This window comes from Peromyscus eremicus, chromosome 5 (genome assembly GCF_949786415.1).
Source record: "Peromyscus eremicus chromosome 5, PerEre_H2_v1, whole genome shotgun sequence".
Taxonomy (NCBI): domain Eukaryota; kingdom Metazoa; phylum Chordata; class Mammalia; order Rodentia; family Cricetidae; genus Peromyscus; species Peromyscus eremicus.
In genome coordinates this window covers 90,791,529-90,811,431 of record NC_081420.1, presented here as the reverse complement: position 1 = coordinate 90,811,431, position 19,903 = coordinate 90,791,529, and the positions used below count along the sequence as shown (strand labels likewise).

General features: G+C 50.2%; 1 protein-coding gene across 1 annotated transcript in view; it reads right to left on the bottom strand.

Annotated features, from left to right (window-relative positions):
- The window catches only part of LOC131911091 (polycystin-1-like protein 2), an 87,543-nt gene extending 78,044 nt beyond the window's left edge, over positions 1-9,499 (bottom strand). The window contains exons 1-4 of the mRNA XM_059263053.1: positions 9,205-9,499; positions 8,331-8,495; positions 7,636-7,821; positions 2,746-2,856 (exon numbers count right to left, since the gene is read on the bottom strand). Coding sequence (XP_059119036.1) covers positions 2,746-2,856; positions 7,636-7,821; positions 8,331-8,495; positions 9,205-9,499 — 757 coding nt within the window. The remainder of the gene's footprint in view (positions 1-2,745; positions 2,857-7,635; positions 7,822-8,330; positions 8,496-9,204) is intronic.
- Positions 9,500-19,903: the final 10,404 nt, after the last annotated feature.

Sequence of the window (19,903 nt, the reverse complement as noted above, 5' to 3'; positions counted from 1 at the left end):
CTCAGAGTACAGTGGGACCTGTGAGGGGGTGCTCAGTGTACAGCTGTGACCTGTGAGGGGGTGCTCAGGGTACAGTGGGACCTGTGAGGGGGTGCTCAGGGTACAGCTGTGACCTGTGAGGGGGTGCTCAGGGTACAGTGGGACCTGTGAGGGGTGCTCAGGGTACAGTGGGACCTGTGAGGGGGTGCTCAGGGTACAGTGGGACCTGTGAGGGGGTGCTCAGGGTACAGTGGGACCTGTGAGGGTTGCTCAGGTACAGTGGGACCTGTGAGGGGGTGCTCAGGGTACAATGGGACCTGTGAGGGTTGCTCAGAGTACAGTGGGACCTGTGAGGGGTGCTCAGGGTACAATGGGACCTGTGAGGGGGTGCTCAGGGTACAGTGGGACCTGTGAGGGGGTGCTCAGGGTACAGTGGGACCTGTGAGGGGTGCTCAGGGTACAGTGGGACCTGTGAGGGGTGCTCAGGGTACAGTGGGACCTATGAGGGGTGCTCAGGGTACAGTGGGACCTATGAGGGGTGCTCAGGGTACAGTGGGACCTGTGAGGGGGTGCTCAGGGTACAGTGGGACCTATGAGGGGTGCTCAGGGTACAGTGGGACCTGTGAGGGGTGCTCAGGGTACAGTGGGACCTGTGAGGGGGTGCTCAGGGTACAGTGGGACCTGTGGGGGGTGCTCAGGGTACAGTGGGACCTGTGAGGGGATGCTCAGGGTACAGTGGGACCTGTGAGGGGATGCTCAGGGTACAGCTGGGACCCCTGTGTACAGGAGCGGGGCACTGACTCTGTCTTCGTGAATCAGAGGAGGGCTCTGCTCAGAACACACTGGTTCACAGGGACAGGATGAAATGTGGTCACCACACCCTACACATCTGCCCTAAGCCGCAGACTTCAGTAGCACACTGTGGCTGACAGATCTCCAAAAGACACTCTTTGTCCACTAGCAAAACCACCAAACAGAAGGAGGTGTCAAAGCCTACGGCCTGCTCTTCCCCAACAACAGGAGAGGCAGAATCACTCCCCGTCTTGTTTCATGGGTAAAGCCTGTTGTCAGCTACCACCCTCCCCTTCTGTGCCTGCCCTCCAACAGCCTCCGCTCTGCTGTGCTAGACGTCACTGGAACCCTGCCCGCTCTGACTCATCTTTTCCCTCAGGTCCCTGTTGCTCATGCCCCGGGCAGAAGTTGCTTTTCTGAGTGATTTGTCATAGGGTGGCACAATGCAGTGTCTCACCCTGAAGGGAAATTGGCATACTCATCCTTCTTTGTAGGAAAGTGAATTAATGCATCTCTTTGGGAGGGTAATTTAGTGCTGTCTACCGGCTCTTAAAATGCACTTAGCATTCCAATTACGAGCGATGTCTTTTCTGAAAATGATCCCGGGTTTACGTCAAGACAGACATGCACAGTGGCAGTAGCCTGCACACCACCAACTGAGCAGCGTTCCGTCACAGGATGCGGAGAGTCTCATGGGACCCCAACCTTTACTAGGAAGCCGTGGGCAGTGGAAGGCTGCTGAGAGAGGGGAGTCACTGTCTCCCGTGTGGGATAGACAGACAGTGGCACAGCCATGCTCACACCCAAGGCCCTGGTTACAAAACCAAGCCAGGCCTTTCTCCAAAATGTCAAGGCATGAACATGGAGGAGGATTTGTTGAGAGGAAAAAGAGGGTGGGAAAGAGTGGGAGGGAGAAAAAAGAGAATGGGAGTGAGCGTGAACAGAATGAAATTAATGAAGGATTTCTTAAAAAGAGGAGTGCACCAGGGCGGACTTTTCAGTGTGACGGGAAACAGAGAAAAGCTGGGAGCAGCCTTCGTGTCCATCCGTAAGGGAGCTCTAACACGATCAAATGCTGGAATACCGCGCAGCCATTCACAGTGTAAGGAAGTGACTTAGAGTCGTGTCTGGGATATATTATAAAATGAAAACAAATCCAGGAGGTGGTGGTGCACAGCTTTGATCCCAGCACTGGGGAGGCAGAAGCAGGCAGATCTCTGTGAGTTCAAGGTCAGCCTGGTCTGTAGAGCGAGATCCAGGAAATAAAATGAAAAAAGTCAAGCCATAGATAAATGTTCTATATGATTACATTTTAGTTCAAAAATGCATATCTATTCACTCATGGTCGTGTCTGCAAACATCTTTAAAAGTAGAGAAAAAATCTTCTCAATAATTAATAGCATTTCCTTAGGGGGAATAGGGCTTTCAAATTGAAGGGTAAGATTTTTCCCTTCTTTATTATAAATTTTCTTTACAATTATGATAGTGTGGGTTATTTCATGACTTTTAAGATTTTAATTTTAGGGCTGGAGAGATGGCTCAGTGGTTAGGAGCTCTTGTTGCTCTTATAGAGGACCTGGGTTTGTTTTCCAGTTCTTAATGGTGGCTCACAGCATCTGTAACTGCCATTCCATGTGATCCATCACCTTCTTCTGACCTCTGACCTCTGCAGGCACTGCATGCATGTGACACACATACATACATGTGGGCAAAACATTCATACACATAAAATAAAAATTATTTTTCAAAAATTCTATTTTAAAAGAAAGTGTGTGTGTGTGTGTGTGTGTGTGTTTTCTCCAAGACCACGGGAGCAGGCCAGGAGGCAAGAACCTCTGGTTACATACAGGGAAGTTATTGTAGGGACGTTCTCTGCACACAGCCAATCTGTCACATGGGGGGGGGGGGAGTTCCAGGCTGGCATGCAGCGGAAATAAGAAGGAAGTTCCCATGCCCACCCAGCTGGAGACTCACCTTCCAGACACTGGTACTGGACCCACAGGTAGCTGCTCCTGGTTGGGCACAGATCTCCAAAGTAGGTCCCATCTGCTGCTACCTGGCATGCCTGCAGCCCCTGGCACTGGCCTGGGAGACATCCACGTTGCACAGAGATGGGAAGGGTGTTGGAGACAAGAGGACACAAACTCAGCAAAGCATCACAGATGTGTTACTCAGTTACCCACCACATGACCACCCAATGCCCGTGGCCACCTCCAGGCCCTGGGCTAGAGCTAAGAGGACAGGAAAGCCACCTGTGTTTTCTCTAAGCTGTGACATATTTAAATGTCTGTGTGGTTGTTTAGCCAGCAAGACACACTACCCACCCGCCCCCAGTCTCCAGAAACTATCCTGGGCAGGGATTCCTCCTTTCTTCACTATTTGAACCATGGGGTTCAAAGCAGCCAAGGGGGTGTGATTCTCTGCTCTACAGCTTGTAGAAACAGAAGTAGAGAGTGATGGTCCCATAAGCCAAGGACACCAAGGAATACCAGAAAACAGCTACAGCTACAGGAGGCTGGGAAGGCTTCTCTCTCACGGCTTTCAGAGGGGCATGGTATCTTGATCTTGGGTTCTGACCTCCATAATTGTTAGAGAATAAATGTCTGTTACTTGACACCCCCCATTTGAGGTCTCAGTTTTGACATGTCTGCGACACTGCTCTCCCTCTTCTTTCCCCACGTGGGGCCCTTCCTCTCTTATGCTCTCCTTCAGCCTTATGTACCTCAGGACACAGAGTGGTCCGAGGCCGAAATGTCACAGCATCCTGAACTCCCACCAGTGAGCAACACCACCAGGCTGGCTTCTGTGTCTTGACTCTCTCCAGTTCTCAAATACCACTGTGCTGCCTGCATGCCCCACCTAGGTTTTAGATAATCAGCGTCACTGTGTCTTCTAGCACACACTGACACTCACAGCGGCTTGGGGTGGCTTTAAAACCAGCTTCCAGGTTCCCCCTGCCCAACAGCCTCCATCCATTCCTAGCTGGGGGGGGGGGCGGGGGGGGCAGAGGTCCTGGCTCTTTGGATGGATCTCCTGTCTCCCTGTGTGCTGGAAACATACCACACATTCTGAAGTTCCCTGTACCACCAAATTCCTTCTTCCTGTAGGACTCCCCACACTCCCTTCCCACTTCCCCAGCCGCCCACCTGTGCTTTTCCGGGTAGCCTCTTACCTCTCACCTGCTCTGGGGAGTCAGCCAGTCAATAGGCCCTTGTTCTCGCCCACATGTCTCCTCACCCGACTCTGTTGCACATTACAACCAATCTCATTTCCCAGACTCCCTAGTCCAAGCACATGTGGAGGACACATGTTCCTCTCCAGCTGCTCAAACAGTGCCTCAAAACAACACAGGCTCTTGTGTCTCCGTTCTAAAGGTCAGAAAGCTGGGTGGGCTGGACTGGGCTGCTTTCCCTTCTTGGGGCTCTGGGAAAGACTACAGCCAATACCATTCCTGAGGCAGAGTGCAGTCCTCAGATGCTCACAGTTTCTTTCATCCTTGAATGAGGCCTTTCCAAGCCACCACAGCGCATGTGCCCTGCTCCTACCTGGAACCTCACTGGCTTCTCCCTCCAATCCCCTCCCTACCCTCCCCCGCTCCCCGGCTCCCCCCCCACCTCCCCGCCCCGCTCTCTTCTGTTTCCATCCAGAGATAAAGGGGCTTGTGTGTTTACACTGTTCTCAACTGGACAGTCCTGGAGGACCTCTCCATCCTCAAGTCAGGTGACTGGTGACCTTAAGCACATCTGCAAAGTCCCTGTGTCTCATGGGTGGCTTTCTGAACCCTGGCACATCACACCCACTGTTCTGGGGATTAGGGAGATGTAAGAAGCAGTCTGGTTTCTCAGAACTTCCAGGACTTTGGAAAACAGCTCCCTGGATTAAAACCCTCTGTTGAATGACCTAACATGATTGATTGATTGATTGATTGATTGATGATTGATTGATTTCCTCCTCTCCCTTTCCTTCTTTCTCTTCCCTTTTCTCCCCCTCCACTCCCTTCCCCTCCTCTCCCTCCCTCCTCTCATCCTTCCTTCCTTTCTTTCTATGCTTTTCTTTTTTTGAGACAGGGTCTTACTAGGAAGACCTTAACTGGACCAGAACTCTCTGTGTAGAAGCAGGCTGGCCTTGAACTCAGAGAGATCCACCTGCCTCTCTACCTTCCAAGAGCTGAGGTTAAAGGGGTGCACTACCACATCTGACTGATTAATGTTATTTGAAGGGGGATGGGTGGAGTTTCACTTTGCTGTTTAGGTTGACCTTAATCTTTGACCTCAAACAATCCTCTTGTCTCCACTTCCTGAGTTGCTGGGACAGTTGGTAGAGGCCACAGCATCCGACTCAAAACTTAAGTCTTGGTTCTTTGAATTGTGACTTGTGAGGTGGAGGAGGGGGACTGTGGAAGATGTTTCTGATCATTAAACCTAAGGTCTCCCACACGCTAGGCTGGCAGTCTGCACTGAGCATGCCCCTAGCTCTCGGCATAATTCCCAATGAGGCCTAGTTGGTGATGTCCCTCTGTCTGGTTACATACTCCTATGAGCACCCATAGCCCCAGACGGTAGTCTGTAAAGGCCTGGGGACTAGTTTAAATGTTCTGTGCACTGCTGGGTCTTCCACACACGGCTGGCCCGTGGTGGATATGAAGCACATTTTACATGAGTCAATGCATAGTGCCTTTTGCTCCCTTGCAGGGCAGCATTTATCTGCCTCCCTGCTGGACTCTGAGCTCTTTGAAAGCAGGCAGTTTGATTCATCCTATCTCTACAGAGCCCAGGGTAGTGCACAGCACTATTGGTCCTCAATAAATGTTTATTGGCCACTGGATGATTGAGTGATCGGGCACTTAAATACAATCAGATGTTGGGGCCCTGCTAGGTTCTCTCACCCTCCCCAGTGGGGTCCAAGTCTCCCTTCCAATGTGCTCTCTGGGGTGTGGTGGCCATGTTTCCACAACTTACAGCTGAACCTTTGGGGAAGCAGCCTGACTAGCTCGTGTACTGTGGGGAGGAAGCCTCCCTCAGCCTGTCCAGCTGGGCCCCTTCCATCTTGGAGGACACAGCCCAGGAGCGCTGGAACTCAGAAGAGAGTTGTTGAGAACTACAACTGATTTCAGTATTTTTTCTCACGTGGACAACACGGTGGATATGTAGGGGAAAGAGGGGTGGAGCCAAGGGGAATTCCGAGGGAGAAGAGACACGATCTCCCCAGAAGGAGGAGGCTCTGGGAGAACTCTGCACCCCACAATCATTTGTCTTTGGTTAGACAAATGGTCTTTGTTAGAGACAAAGGTCTCTAACAGGTCTTTGGTTAGAGACAAAGCCTCAGAGGAGAAATGCTAGCAGGCAAACCTGGAGAGGGTGAGCCCGTGGCTCCAGGGCTCCCAGGCTGGCCACGCGTTCATGTGTCCTCATTAGCTGAGGAGTTAAGACCACCTGCCTTCCCAGGTCTCTGGTGTCTGGACAGTGGTCACTGACAACAGATTCCCTGACCTCCTGGATAAAGGAAGGGTCTGCAGACCTCACAAGGAAACCTGGGGAAGCCCTAGGAAGCCCCGAAACTGAGTCCCTTGATGGAGCAAGTACGGATCAGAGGAGATTTCATCTGATTTGGGACAGGGAAGGGGGAAGCCCTAGAGAAACTGTCACATACACAGGAGATGGCATCAGAAATGTCTGCTCTAAGGACTGGGGAGATGACCCAGTCAGCAAAGTGCCCACTGTGCCAACACAAAGAGCCTAGTTCAGCCCCCAGAACTCACATAAAAAAGCAGCGTGTAGTGGTACAAATTTATAATCCTGACACTAGGGACGTGGAGACAGGCAGGTCCCTGGGGGTCACTGGCTAGCCAGCCTGGTCTAACCTAGTGTAAGTAAGCTCCAGTCCAGTGAGATACCCTGTCTCAAGAGAAACAAGGTAGATGAACCCAGAGAAATGACACCTAAGGTCATCCTCTGACCTACACACACGGGGTAGGGGTGGGGCAAGGAGAAGAGGAAGAGTTGTATAAAAGACAAACTAAATAAACTAGAACAACACAAACCAAGAGAGAGCACACATCTCGAAAAACAAAACAATGTTAAGCATAATGCTGCAAAAAGCTAACAGTTAAAAAAAAAAACATGCTGCAGAATGACACATAGAAGACAACGTTGTTTACATAACCAAGATGCCACAGGCTTAGGGATGCGCAGGAAGGAGGCAGGACTGAAGACCAGGCGTATGATTAGTAAACACCGAATTCCCAACAGCAACAGGCCCGGGAGGCCGTGTGAGAGCCCTATGCTGAATTCTTTATGACTAAATCTTCAGCTAATCCTACAATGTCACATGGTTTTAAGATCTGACAAAGGTGGGCAGTGGCTCCCTGGGAGCCTCTCACAGCATTCTTTACTCTTTGCTTGTTTACTTGCTTGAGACAGGGTCTCATGTAGCCCAGGCTGGCACCAAACTTGCTAGGTAGCTAAGGGATGACCTTGAATTCCCAATCCTCTTTCCTTGATATCCCAACTGCAAGGATTACAGGCATAAACCACACAATGTAGCTCTCTTTACTCTTGCCTGCGGGTTTGAAATGTTTCATAATTTCAAAAATTGGGTTAACTAAGTTGATATTCTCTACACCCAGGAAGGGTAGGGGATCAGAAGCCTTCCTGCCCCAGGAACTGGGTTTGATGACCATGGTGGGCCTGCCTCAATGTCCTGTTCAAGAGCTTGGCGCTGTGGACAGAGACTGGCTGGCTTCCCCAATATAGAGGAGGCCCAGGCCATAGCTGAAGAATATCAGAATCTTTCAGGACCCTATGATGTGTCTAGAAGACCAGCAACCTCTGCTTCAGGGAGAGCTGTGGAGCACTGGGGTCCTACCTGCCACCTCATCCTTGACGCGGACCCAGCCACATTCCCCTTCCAGATCTGAGGGAGGCCAGATGCCCTGGGTACAAAAATAGGGGGTCTGGCGCCCGTAGAAAGCCTCCTGGACCTGGATGACCTCTCCCGAGCCACAGTGCATGGTGGCGTTGTGGCCCTCACAGGCCAGGCTGCGGCCGACCCCTGCAACAAAGGGAAAGTGACAACTTAGGAATACACAGCTGGGTAAGTGCTGAGCCAGGACTGTGAGATACAAGGACAGGGTGGGAGTGGGGCCAGCTGGAGAGGAGGGGAGATTTGGAGAGATAGAGAGAATGGTCCAGGCAGAGACGGGGGGGGGGGGGGGGGGGCAGGGGGCAGAGAGACCCAGAGATGGAAAGGGAGAAAGTCCCAAACAAACAAGGTGGTGACAGAGGAGGTCTAACAGACAAGTCACCTGAAAAGGAGGACGAGAGATTCAGAGAGGCAACACTGAAGAGAGGGGAAAGACAGACACACAGAGAGACACAAGGGAGAGAATGAGTTAGGAGGACGAAGGGCCACACGAAACTTAGAGAGATGGGGGTCGATAGAGAGAGAAGGGTAGAGAGCTGGGGATGAAGGGGGAAGAGGAAGGCAGGCGGGAAGGGAGGAAAGCAGACCGGCAGGGAGAAAGGGAGGGACAGGGAGAGGGCCCCGCAGGACCAGCTCACCAAACTCGCAGATGAAGGCAAAGGCCCGGGTGCAGTCCCCCAAGGCAGCCCACTGAGACGCAGGGCCACTCGTGATGTAGCCACAGGTCCCCGGGGCGGGTGTGACCTGCCCTCCGTGCCAGTTGCTATAGTTCACATTTGTAGTGTCCAGCCAGGTCCCAGAGCCTGGATCGGAAACAAATGCAGCAGGGCTTGGAAGGCGTCCCCCCTCATCCTTACGTGAAGGGCTTGCCCTAACTCAACGCCTAGTATGCCATTGGTGCTCAATCAATGCTTCTCTTTCATACACCAGAGAATGGGTGTGTCCTCATTATTAGTTTCAAACACTCAGACATAACTAGACACCCATAATGAAAGCCTGTAAAAGTTGCTGCTACCTAGGCGTGGCAAAATGCAGAGCCCAGAGCGTGCCATGATGTTCACAGGTAGATGACTCCTGAGCAGGGTGTCTGCAGATGTGTCTGGGCATGGGTTGAGTTCACACAGAGTGGTTTGCATTGCTTCAGAAGCTTCTAGAGCCTTGAGAAGATGGCTAGAACTATTCGGGTGTGAGACTCGGCAACCTTCCGGGGAAGGTTTCCCCTCAGAATGAACAGAGGCACATCTGTATCTCCCTTAGGCTCCCTGGGCTTCTGCCATGCCCCAGAGAGCATGGACCCCAGAACAAGAGGAGTACAAGCATGTTTTTAGACCGTCTCTCTGCTAGTGACTGTACATGAATTATTTTACCCGATCCATCCAACAGCTAAAGAGGAGGGTCTCCTTACCATGAAAATTAGGACATGTTCATTTGCCCCAGGGAGTTCTGGGTCAGAAGCAGCGGTAAGAATTTTTAGCATAAGCTTCGCATCAGACAAGGCTATGCGACACCTACCTCCCACAGTCTCATTGGGGGCCGAGGTTCCTGTGAGTCCAATCCACCAGTCTCGGTCCTGGGTAATATGCTTCTGCAGGAGCTGCTGGGTGTCTTCATCTCGAATGAAGACCAGATGGCCTCCGTGCCCTTCACACCAGCTCTGGGCACCGTGGAAGGTGTGCCCCAGTGGCACGAACTCGTAGCAGGTGTCTCTGAAGAACACTTGGCTCCTTAAGCAGAGGCGGCTTCCTTCTAACTTGGCCCCAGCAGCCCCAGTGCTTAGGGCAAGCCCCAGGAGCATCACACCTGCCATGCTCATCCTAGGACCACGGCCGGGGCTGCAGAATGGAGCGCGTTCCTCACGCCTTCATATTCTGCCATCCCCACAAGCATCATCCATCTTCCCGTCCCTCTCTGCACCAAATAATAACTCTCTTTTGTTTATGAGACAAAAGACTCAGGGATGAATGTGTCTGGCTTCACACAACTCTGTTCAATGCCTGTTTGGAAAACCAATTCATATTTGAATTTTTTTCCAGAGAAAGATAAAGTTGCTATGATGCATATTTGATAGATTATTTTTACCATTCTTTTTTTTTTTTGCCATTACCTGAGTGCCCAGAAAAGGCACCAGCATGTGGGGGGGGGGGTATGTGATAAAACTGGCATGAAATTTAGTTATGGGATGACACACATACAGAGTGGTACCCATGTGCAATCCCATTGTGAGGAATGACATCTGTGCCCAGATGATAAGTGTCTTCCCCTGATGTGGCTAGAAGCTGATGGGACAAACAGGTCTCCTTCTGACTCACCATGTTATCACTTACACCTCCTGAAGGATAAAACATCCCTACAAAATTTATTTCATATCATCATATAACCTTTTGTTCAAAACTCAGACCTACCCATCCTCACCCATCACCTAAACCATCTGGTGAGCGTCCAGGATCTGTAGCTAAAATTTGAATGTCTTATCTTTGAACACAAGGCTCTGTTTAGTCTGGCCTCTGACAATATTTCAGTCCTTCCTGTCTACCTACTAAGCCTCTACGAATTAATTCAAGACTGCTTCCCAAGGCTGGGGAGATGCCTTGGGGGGTAAGAGCAGAAACACACAAGCCTGAGTTTGATCCCCAGAACCACCGTAATAATCCAGAGGTGGCACTGTGCATATTTAATCCCAGCGCTCCTACAGCAAGATGGGAGGTAGGGACAGGTCAAGAGCAGTGTGTGTTCATAACTGCCAAGCTCTCTCTGCTGCCCCAGCTTTCCTTAAAAAAGACATTTGTTACACCTCCGCTCCCTCCCTGCCTCCTCTGTCTCTCTCTCTCTGTCCCCTCTGTCTCTCTCTCCCTCTGTCTCTGTCTCTCTGTCTCCCTCTGTCTCTGTCTCTCTGTCTCTCTGTCTCTGTCTCTCTGCCTCTCTGTCTCTGTCTCTCTCTGTCTCTCTGTCTCTCTGTCTCTGTCTCTGTCTCTCTCTGTGGTTTCCACCTTTACATGGTTTCAAGGGATCAAACTCAAGCCATCAGGCTTGAGCAGAGAACAGCTTAAACAAGTAGCTCTCTCCTACCACGTGGGCCTTTACTCACTGAACCATTTCTCCAACCTCCCACCCTCTCACAGAACTTGGAGCTCACTGGCTAGACTGGCTGGGCAGTGACCACCCACCCCCGCCCCCAGAAATCCTCCTGTCTCCACCTTCCCAGTGCTGGGTTTAACAGACACACATCTCTACCCTTAGCCCTAACATGGTTTGGGGGAATAGACCTCAGGTCCTCATGCTTCTGTGGCAAGTACTTTACCAACTGAGGTGTCTCCCCAGCCGCAATGTAACTATTGCCTTTCATCTCCATTCTCCCTGCCCCACCCCCTGGCAACTACAAACCTACATTTCTGCCGCAAGATTTGCCCGTTCTCAACATTTCATACAAATAGAATCTTCCAGTTCGTCACGTGCTGTCTGGCTTCTCTCACTGAGTGTCACGCTCTCTGGGCTCACCCATGTCGTAGTGTGTACACATGGGCACCTCCACCATTTTGACACTGTCACATGACTCTGCAGTCTACAACGTTCACACTCAGGTGGGGATGTAGAAGGTGTGCTTGCCTAGAAAGTAGAAGGCCCTGAGTTCCATCTCCAATACTGTAAAAACAGAAGCAAAAAAAAAAAAAATTCACACTAAGGAACTTTCTAAGTGTGTCACAAAAATATTGCAAAAAGAAAAATCATACAATACTTTAAGCAACATTATATTGCTTTAGATTTATGGTTTTTTTTTTTTGGGTTTTTTTTTTTTTTTTTTTTTTTTTTTGGTTTTTCGAGACAGGGTTTCTCTGTGTAGCTTTGCGCCTTTCCTGGAACTCACTTGGTAGCCCAGGCTGGCCTCGAACTCACAGAGATCCGCCTGGCTCTGCCTCCCGAGTGCTGGGATTAAAGGTGTGCGCCACCACCACCCGGCTTAGATTTATGTATTTTTAATTTTATATTTATTTATTATTTACTTTGTGTGCATGTATGTGCACATTCATGTGCCACAGCTTGAGTGTGGTGGTCAGGGGATAACTTTGGGGAGCTGGTTCTCTCCTTCAATGATGTGAGTCCTGGGGGCGGTGTTGAATTCAGGTTGTCAGGCATGGTGGCAATCCTTATACTGAACCATCTTCCTGGCCCTAAATTTAGTAGTAGTGGTGGTGGTAGTGGTGGTGGTGGTGGTGGTGGTGGTGGTGGTAGTGGTAGTGGTGGGGGGTGCCCAGGCCACCACACATGTGGGGGGTCGAAGGACAACTTTGTGTGTTGGACAACCTTTCCATGTGTTCCAGGGATCAAACTCAGGTCATCAGGCTTGAGCAGCAAGCTCCTTTATCTACTGAACCATCTTGCTGGTCCCAAAGCTTATGGTTCTATGCTGGGCCACATTCATAGCCATCCTCGGTAGCACACAGCCCAGGCCGCTGCTTGGATACACCTCATCCTGCTCTCCTTTTTAAGTCTCTGCAAGCCTGACAGGGATAGACCTCACTGGCTGCATCTTAAGGTAGAGGAGCTTCAGGCTCCACTTCTCTGTGCATTTCCTGGAGACAGCGTCTCTTTAACATCACCTATCCTGTGACCAGCTCTTTGGAGGGTTCAGTGGATGTCCACTTGGCCCCAGCTGTCAGTTTCTGGGGCTGGTCCTTGCCCTCCACCCCCATTCCTACAAACCTCACAGAGTCCTAGGAGCGGCGCTGCCCGATAGAGGAGGGACAGAGACGGGAACCAGGCAGCATGTGGTGTTACTGTGTGACTCAGAGGCTGGAATTCAGACTGGGCAGAACTGGCCTGTTATCTGCAGAGGCCAAACTTCTGGTGACTTCCATCAGCAAACTATGTGAAAGGCTGCACGCAATGATAGTGTATCTCCTGGGGAAAGGCTTAGTTTATACTTCTAATGAGATGTGCTTGGGGACTTCAGAGGGCACGTGAAAATCTGCAGGCTAAATTCCATCTTCAAATTCTTTGAATTCTGATAGTGTAGGCTATCAGCCTCGGGGTTCATCTTGGCGGGTTTATCAGCTTTCAATGTCTCTTAGCCTCTGTGTCCGTGAGGCCCACATGTCTGGTAAAACCAGCACACAACTGGCCTCATGTGAGCGTATTTCTAGTGACCCCGTCAGCCATCTGAGCCTGTAGGTGGACTCAGCTACATGAAAAAAGAAAGATAGCACGTTTGCTTTAAATGGAGCGTTTGGGTCCATAAGGAGAACTCTAAAGAGGCATTGGGGAGATGACTTCATGGGTGGAATGCTTTGTCAACAAATGTGAGGGCTGAGCTTGGTCCCTAGCACCTAGGTAAAAAAGATAGGCATGGTGCTATGTGACTATAATCCCAGCCCTGGAGAAATAGAAACAGACACCTGGGACTCACTGGCCAGCCAGACTAGACTATTTTTGTGAGCTCCAAGTCAGTGAGAAAACTCTAACCTGGTCTAAAAAGGAAAAAAAAAAAAAAAAAAGGTGGGCAACATCAAAGTTGTCCTCTGGCTTCCATATACATGTACATGAGCATACACAAACACACAAAAAGAACCATTATAATATGTGCACTCCATGGCCCAGTATTTCATTCCCCTGAAGCCAACACAGGTGAGGATTTATTGCAAGCAGTCTATGCAGGAGGAGACCCAGAAACCACCGGCAGACCCTCCACAGACAACTGTTTATTGTTTGTAGAATCTCTCAGATTCTTCATCACCCTAAGATGTTGCCTCACAGGAAGGAGGGGGGAGGGGTCCATGGACATGTTCTCTGGAGGACAGGTGCTACCCAGACACTAGTGTGTGTGTCCTACATCGTGCTCTGCATTTCCATCCAGCATAGTCTGCAAGTCTTCTCTGTGTTGTTAAAGATCATGGTCACGGTTGTTGCCATGGTGATGCCCAAGCCTCTCTTCTCTTGCTTGTATGTATGGGGTTCTTGTTCAGCTGTTTGTTGTTTGGCTTTGCGGTCCAGAAAACACTACCACAAACATCTTGAATGAACCCTTTCACCTGGGAAGATGAATCTCTCAGGCACTGTACAGGGCTCTGTCGGATCGCATCCTTATGGAGGGCTTCTGCAGAAAAGCACTGGATTCTTGACCTCCCTCCTCATGTGTGACAGAATGGAAGGACCAGAAGTGAGCATCTCTCAGGAGAGCACATGATCAGTCAGAGTTAGCAGACAGTTACCATGTGTGATGGTTAATAGTGTCAGTTTGACAAGTTCTAGAATCTCCCAGGAGACAAAACTCTGGGTGTGTCTGGGAGAGATTATCTAGATTAGGTTGATTGACAGGGGGAAGACCCACCTTAAATGTGGGCAGCACTATCCCACGGGCTGGGGTCCCGGACCAAATACAGAGGAGAAAGTGAGCTGGGCGCCGCATGCACCTCTCCCTGCTTCCTGACTGTAGATGCCAAGTCACCAGCAGCCTCATGCCCCTGCAGGCATGACTTCCCCACCAGGGTGGTCTGCACCTTCAAACTGTGAGCTGAAAGGAACACTTCCTTTCCTTAGATATTTTTTGTCAGGTACTTCATCACTGCCATGGGGAAGGGAACTGATAACTTGACTCCCTCCAGACTCACGTGAGGCACACTCATGCGCACCTCCGGAGCCTAACAATGTATCCTTGCTATCTTCTTCTTCTTCTTCTTCCTCCTTCTCCTCTTCTCCTTCTTTTGTTTTGTTTTGTTTTTCGAGACAGGGTTTCTCTGTGTAGTTTTGGTGCCTGTCCTGGATCTTGCTCTATAGACCAGGCTGGCCTCGAACTCACAGAGATCTGCCTGGCTGTGCCTCCCGAGTGCTGGGATTAAAGGCGTGGGCCACCACTGCCCGGCCCTTGCCATCTTCTTGCCATTCATTGTTATTTACAGTGTCTTACAGACAGCAACCTCTAAAGGCCATTTATAATGCCACAGTGCCCGCTCCGTCATCATTTTTGTTACTACTGATAATCACTTGCCCTGATTCACTTCCTCAGCCCACTGCTGGGCTCTCCTGGGCTCTCCTCTAAAGAAATCTTTTGTCTTTGGGGACAACTTCTGGCAGGGAGCGGAGTGACGTATTCACACAGGCATACTGCCAGACCTGGGACACTGGGACCACCTAGCTAGAACGCCCCTGTGATTCTCGCCGTGAACTCAATGCTCCATTTAAACCAATTAACTCCACACTGCAGCTGTGCCACCAACCCCACTTAAAGACTCCCTTGGCAGATTGGTCCTAGGAAGCATGCTTCCCAGCTGGGCAGTGTTTGGGGTGTCCTCCTGTTTTCTTTGATTCAATATTTGGGAACCATCTCTGAAGAGCAACTGGTACCAACCTCAGTCATTGGGATAGTGAGTGGAATTCTCTTGATTATTTTTAACATTAAAAAAAAGTATCTTTATTTTGTATGTATGAGTGTTTTGCTTACATTTGTGTCTGTGTGTCACACAAGAGCCTGGTGCCTGCAAATGCCAAAAGAGAGCATCAGATTCCCTCAAACTGGAGTTACAGGTAGTAATGAGCTACCATGTGAGTTCTGGGAACAGAATGTGCTCTTAACTGCTGAGTCATCTCTCCAGTCTACATTGTGTGTGTGTGTGTGTGTGTGTGTGTGTGTGTGTGTGTGTGTGTGTGTGTTATAGCACATATGTTGATGTCAGAACACAGCTTACAGGAGTTGTTTATCTCTCCTAGAGATCAAGCTCAGGCCATTGGGTTTGGTGGTTGAGTCATCTCATTGGCCCTCTTGTGTTTTTTTTTAACACCCCTGTGTAGATGAGCCCTCTAGGCTTGCTAGCGTGTGTTTGCTGGCAGATTTCACAGGATAACCTGGACTTTGAAAGACCAATCATACAGAAGGAGACAGTGGTTGGGTGTGGTGAGGACTTCTTGTAATTCAAGTGCCAAGGACACCAGAGACAGGCGGATCTCTGGCTCTCACTGGCCAGCAAGCCTAGCAAAATTGGCAAGTTTCAAACCAGAGAAATGCCATCTTCCAAAAAAAAGAAAGTGGTCAGCACCTAAGGAACGACACCCAAGATTTCCTCTGGCCTTTACCTGTACACACATGTGTGCAGACACACACACACACACACACACACACACACACAAAAAAAAAAAAAAAAACAGAAAGAGAGAGAGAGAGAGAGAGAGAGAGAGAGAGAGAGAGAGAGAGAGAATGTGACAGAGGTAAAGGTTGGCAACAGGGGACGAGCTGATAGGAGAGGTCAGAAACAATCTCTCGGGACCAAAGTCATGCTCCTCGTCAGTAGCCCAGCATCCACATAAACTACAGCCACCCCAGTCACCCTCCACAGAGTGATCTATCACACACTGCCCCACCCCAGCCTTTGGACATGCTGTTTCCTCCACCAAGGCTGTCTCTTCAATGCTTATGTGCCCACGCTTTCTCCAGGACGGCTCCAACACTGCCCTCTTCCCCCAGGCCTGCTCAGGTCTCACAAGAGCTGACTGACTCCTTCTTCCTTCCCTCATGGCACCATGATCTTCTTCCATCTTGGCAGGATTCAAAGGTATCAGCAAGCTTTCAAAGAGGGCAGGAGAGAGAACTCAGTAGAAGCTAAAGGCTTCTGGCTGTGGGGGTAAGTCTACCATCGCCTTCACCCATTTTGATGTTGGCTCTGCTTCCTCACTGTGGTGGGTTGAACTGCGTCCCCCAGAAAGATCTGCTGTATTGTCGCTCCATGGCACTTTCGAGTGTGGCATCATTTGGAACCAGCTTTGGGATGGAATCAGCTGAGATGAGGCTGCATGGGGGTAGAACGGGCCCCAGTATATTTTCACCTATTGGTGAAACTTGGTCATAGAGACGTGGAGGAAAGAATGCCACATGGCCATGATTGGCATTGATTGAGGCAGAGATTGGAGCACTGCATTTATACACCAAGGAGCACCAAGATCGCAGGTACGTGGTAGAAGCTGGGAGACACAGAAGGAACAATCAACAGAACCCCCCAAAAGATCATAGCCCTGACCCCTGATCTCCAACTGTGGCCTCCAGAGTGGAAGATCAGTTCCTGTGTTTAAGCTGACCAGTCTGTGGTGTTCTGTACAGGACACCCAAGGACCCACGTAGAGTGGCCACAGCACTATGAGCTACATGTGTCTGTTCACTGAGTATCTGTTGAACACCTACTGTGTGCCACACAAACACCATTCTCCTTCCATAAGGGCAACTGCCGCCTCTGTGGGGACTTTGCCTTTCACCTTTAAACCTGAAAACCAAGATATGGACATTATCTGCCCAGCTTATCGCCCTGGCTAATTAGCAGCACCACCTAGAACTTAACTTAATTGGAAAACTGCAAAGTAATTTAGATATGATAACACTATCTCTAACAAGGAGACAGTCACTGGAGATGGGCAAGGACTTCTAGCAAGAGATACAGAGTTGCAAAATAAGACTGTTGGTTTGTTTTTTTTATAACACAGTTTGTATTTTTTGCTGATTTCAACTTTTACTTCGTGTGTGTGCACACCGTGTGTGTGTGTGTGTGTGTGTGTGTGTGTGTGTGTGTGTGTGTGTGTCTGGTGTTATCGTTGCTGTAGCTGTTGTACAGGACTATCCTCTGATCCCAACTGCCACAATCTTCAGGATGGGCCTGCTCCCAAAAAGGTGATCACAGCTGGGCTCGTCGACTCTCGATGTCCCTTCTTGGAAGCAGAGGACAAGGAGGGTTGTGAGACCCTCAGCTGAGTATCCAGCCACCCCTCCCAACAAGCTGTATGTAATCATGCCCTAACTGCTCAAGGCCTCGAGGTCTCTGAGAGAGGCAAAAGGATGCAGGTGGGCATTAGGGGAGGGAGCACCATCATCCTGGGGACAGACCTTCCAGGGTGGCCACTTTAAGGTCACCCACCCTCCTGTCTGTAACTGTCACCCCTCACCCAATGTTCAACCTGATAATCTCATTGGTTCCCCAGAGTGAACGTGGGTGGATCGGCTCCTGGGTTTGCCATTGTGGGCATCTCCCCCATGGAAGGAATTTTAGCAATATGTATGTGCTTATGTATGAGTGAGTACACGCATGTACAGGCCAGAAGTCAATCTTGGGTGATGTTCCACTTGATTTTTGAGACAGGGTCTCTTTAGCCTGGAGTTTACCAACTAGGCTAGTCTGGGTTGCCAGTGAGTCTCAGGGATCTCCCTGTCTCTGCCCCTCCAGCTGTCCTGGAACTCACTCTGTAGACCAGGCTGGCCTTGAACTCACACAGATCTGCCTGCCTCTGCCTCCCTAGTGCTGAGATTAAGTGTGTGCACCACCACTGGCCGGCTTCATACCCAGTTTTTTAATGTGAGTTCTTAGCATTGAATTAGATCCTAATGATTACATGACCAGCCCTTTGCTGTGAGCCATCTCCCCAGCCTGCCATGTTTACTTGTTAACCTCATGAATCTATCACACACACACACACACACACACACACACACACACACACACACACGTGAGTGCGCACGTACATACACCCCACCCCTCCCACTGCTCCCATGTTCAAACTCTCTACCCCAACACAGAGTATGAACCCCATCCACATGCACAAGTCAGCAAGCCTCATAAAGCACTGGCTATGAGGGGATGAGATGTGATGTATGCAGAGTGCAGACACCAGGTCACTGAATGTGAATCTCCTTCCATTAGCCCCAGGGCTCAAGTTTCCCTTCCAAAGGGAGTTGGTGGAAGCTGCTGGCTACCCCTGTGAATACCTGACCCTTCCAGGGCAAACTGGGACTTTGTACACGCCAAGCCATCCCTCTTGCAGAGGCAGATCCCAGTGAGACATCTCTGTCTGTCCCCAAGGCTGTGGAGGAAGCCCAAGCGATCCCCAACTGCTGGGATTTTCTGTCCTCCGAGCATAACTGCCATTACCATCTTAGAGCAGCTGTGTCTACCTGCAAGCAGCCCTCAGCAAGGTCAGGCCTGTGGTCATTCCTTCACAGAGGGAGAGGTTGGGGTGTCATTAGACACCCCCCCTTGAGGTTGCAGGCACTTCCTCCCTCCTGCACCCTCTTACCAAGTACCTGTAATTCTTTTCTAGCTGCATGTGATCTCAGGTGGTGCAGTAGTATTCAGAAGGTAGAAGATTAGCTGTAGTACGGAGCCTGTCCAAGCATCTTGGGGGAAGCTGTCATCCATGCTTTACAGAGAGCTCTTTGGTGATGTATGTAGTTGGGGCTCATGCACACTTCTAAAATCATGGACTCACCAAGCTAGAATCACATGGTCCTTTCTGGGTTGAATGGACATTTGTTCATGACTCTCAGGAAATGTTTTTATATTATTTTATATTATGTTTGTGTGTGTGTGTGTGTGTGTGTGTGTGCGCATGCGTGCCAAAGGTCACATGCAGAGTCAGAAGACAACTTCAGGGAGTCAGTTCTCTCCTATCGTGTGGGTCCCAGAGATTGACCTCAGACTTGGTGGCAAGTGCCTTTACAACACTGAGTCATTGCCGGCCCACATATCTCATGCATAAGTTAAGACATTGCACCAAGCAACCTACGGGAGGTCCTGGCATGAGACGCTCTGTGCAATGCGTCTTCCTCTCTGTTCTTCTTATTTCCCTTTTAGCAACTCCAGCCTTTACACCTTTGACCTGTTGACAATTCTCCTCTCCCTTCTCCTCCCTTCCTTTCCTGTCAGCCATTCTCTCCTGCTACAGCCCCACAGGAAGCAACACACCTCTCATGGTCAGAGTCCCCTGTGTGGGGGCTGTGCTAGGGGACACCTGAGATAGCCCAGCTCTTCCTCTATTAAGACCTCCCTCCTCATCTCCTCCAGTGGACTGCACCTAATCAATCACCCTGCAGGTCTCAGCTCCGTCGCTGGTCCTTGCGGAGGCCCGCTGTGTTGGTCCCTGTCCTCACCATGCACTTACAGGCTTGCGGATTTCCCACTCCTTTCCTTTGCCTGCAGTGTGGAAGCACTCTCGCTGGACAGGAGTGGCCCGTACTCATGGAACTAATGAATAAGTGACTGAATGTGTGGGCCAATGCGCACTCTGTCATTCTCGGCCTTAGACATTGTATCCCCTACACTACGGGTTAGTCATAATTGCCTCTGCCCCCTTAATCACATGTAAATGTTATCTTAATAGCTCTTCGGTTAGCTCAGCACTACCAACAGAACTTTCTGGAAATATTCTGTTACCGTCCAATGGGTGGCTCCAGATCCCTTGAAACATGGTT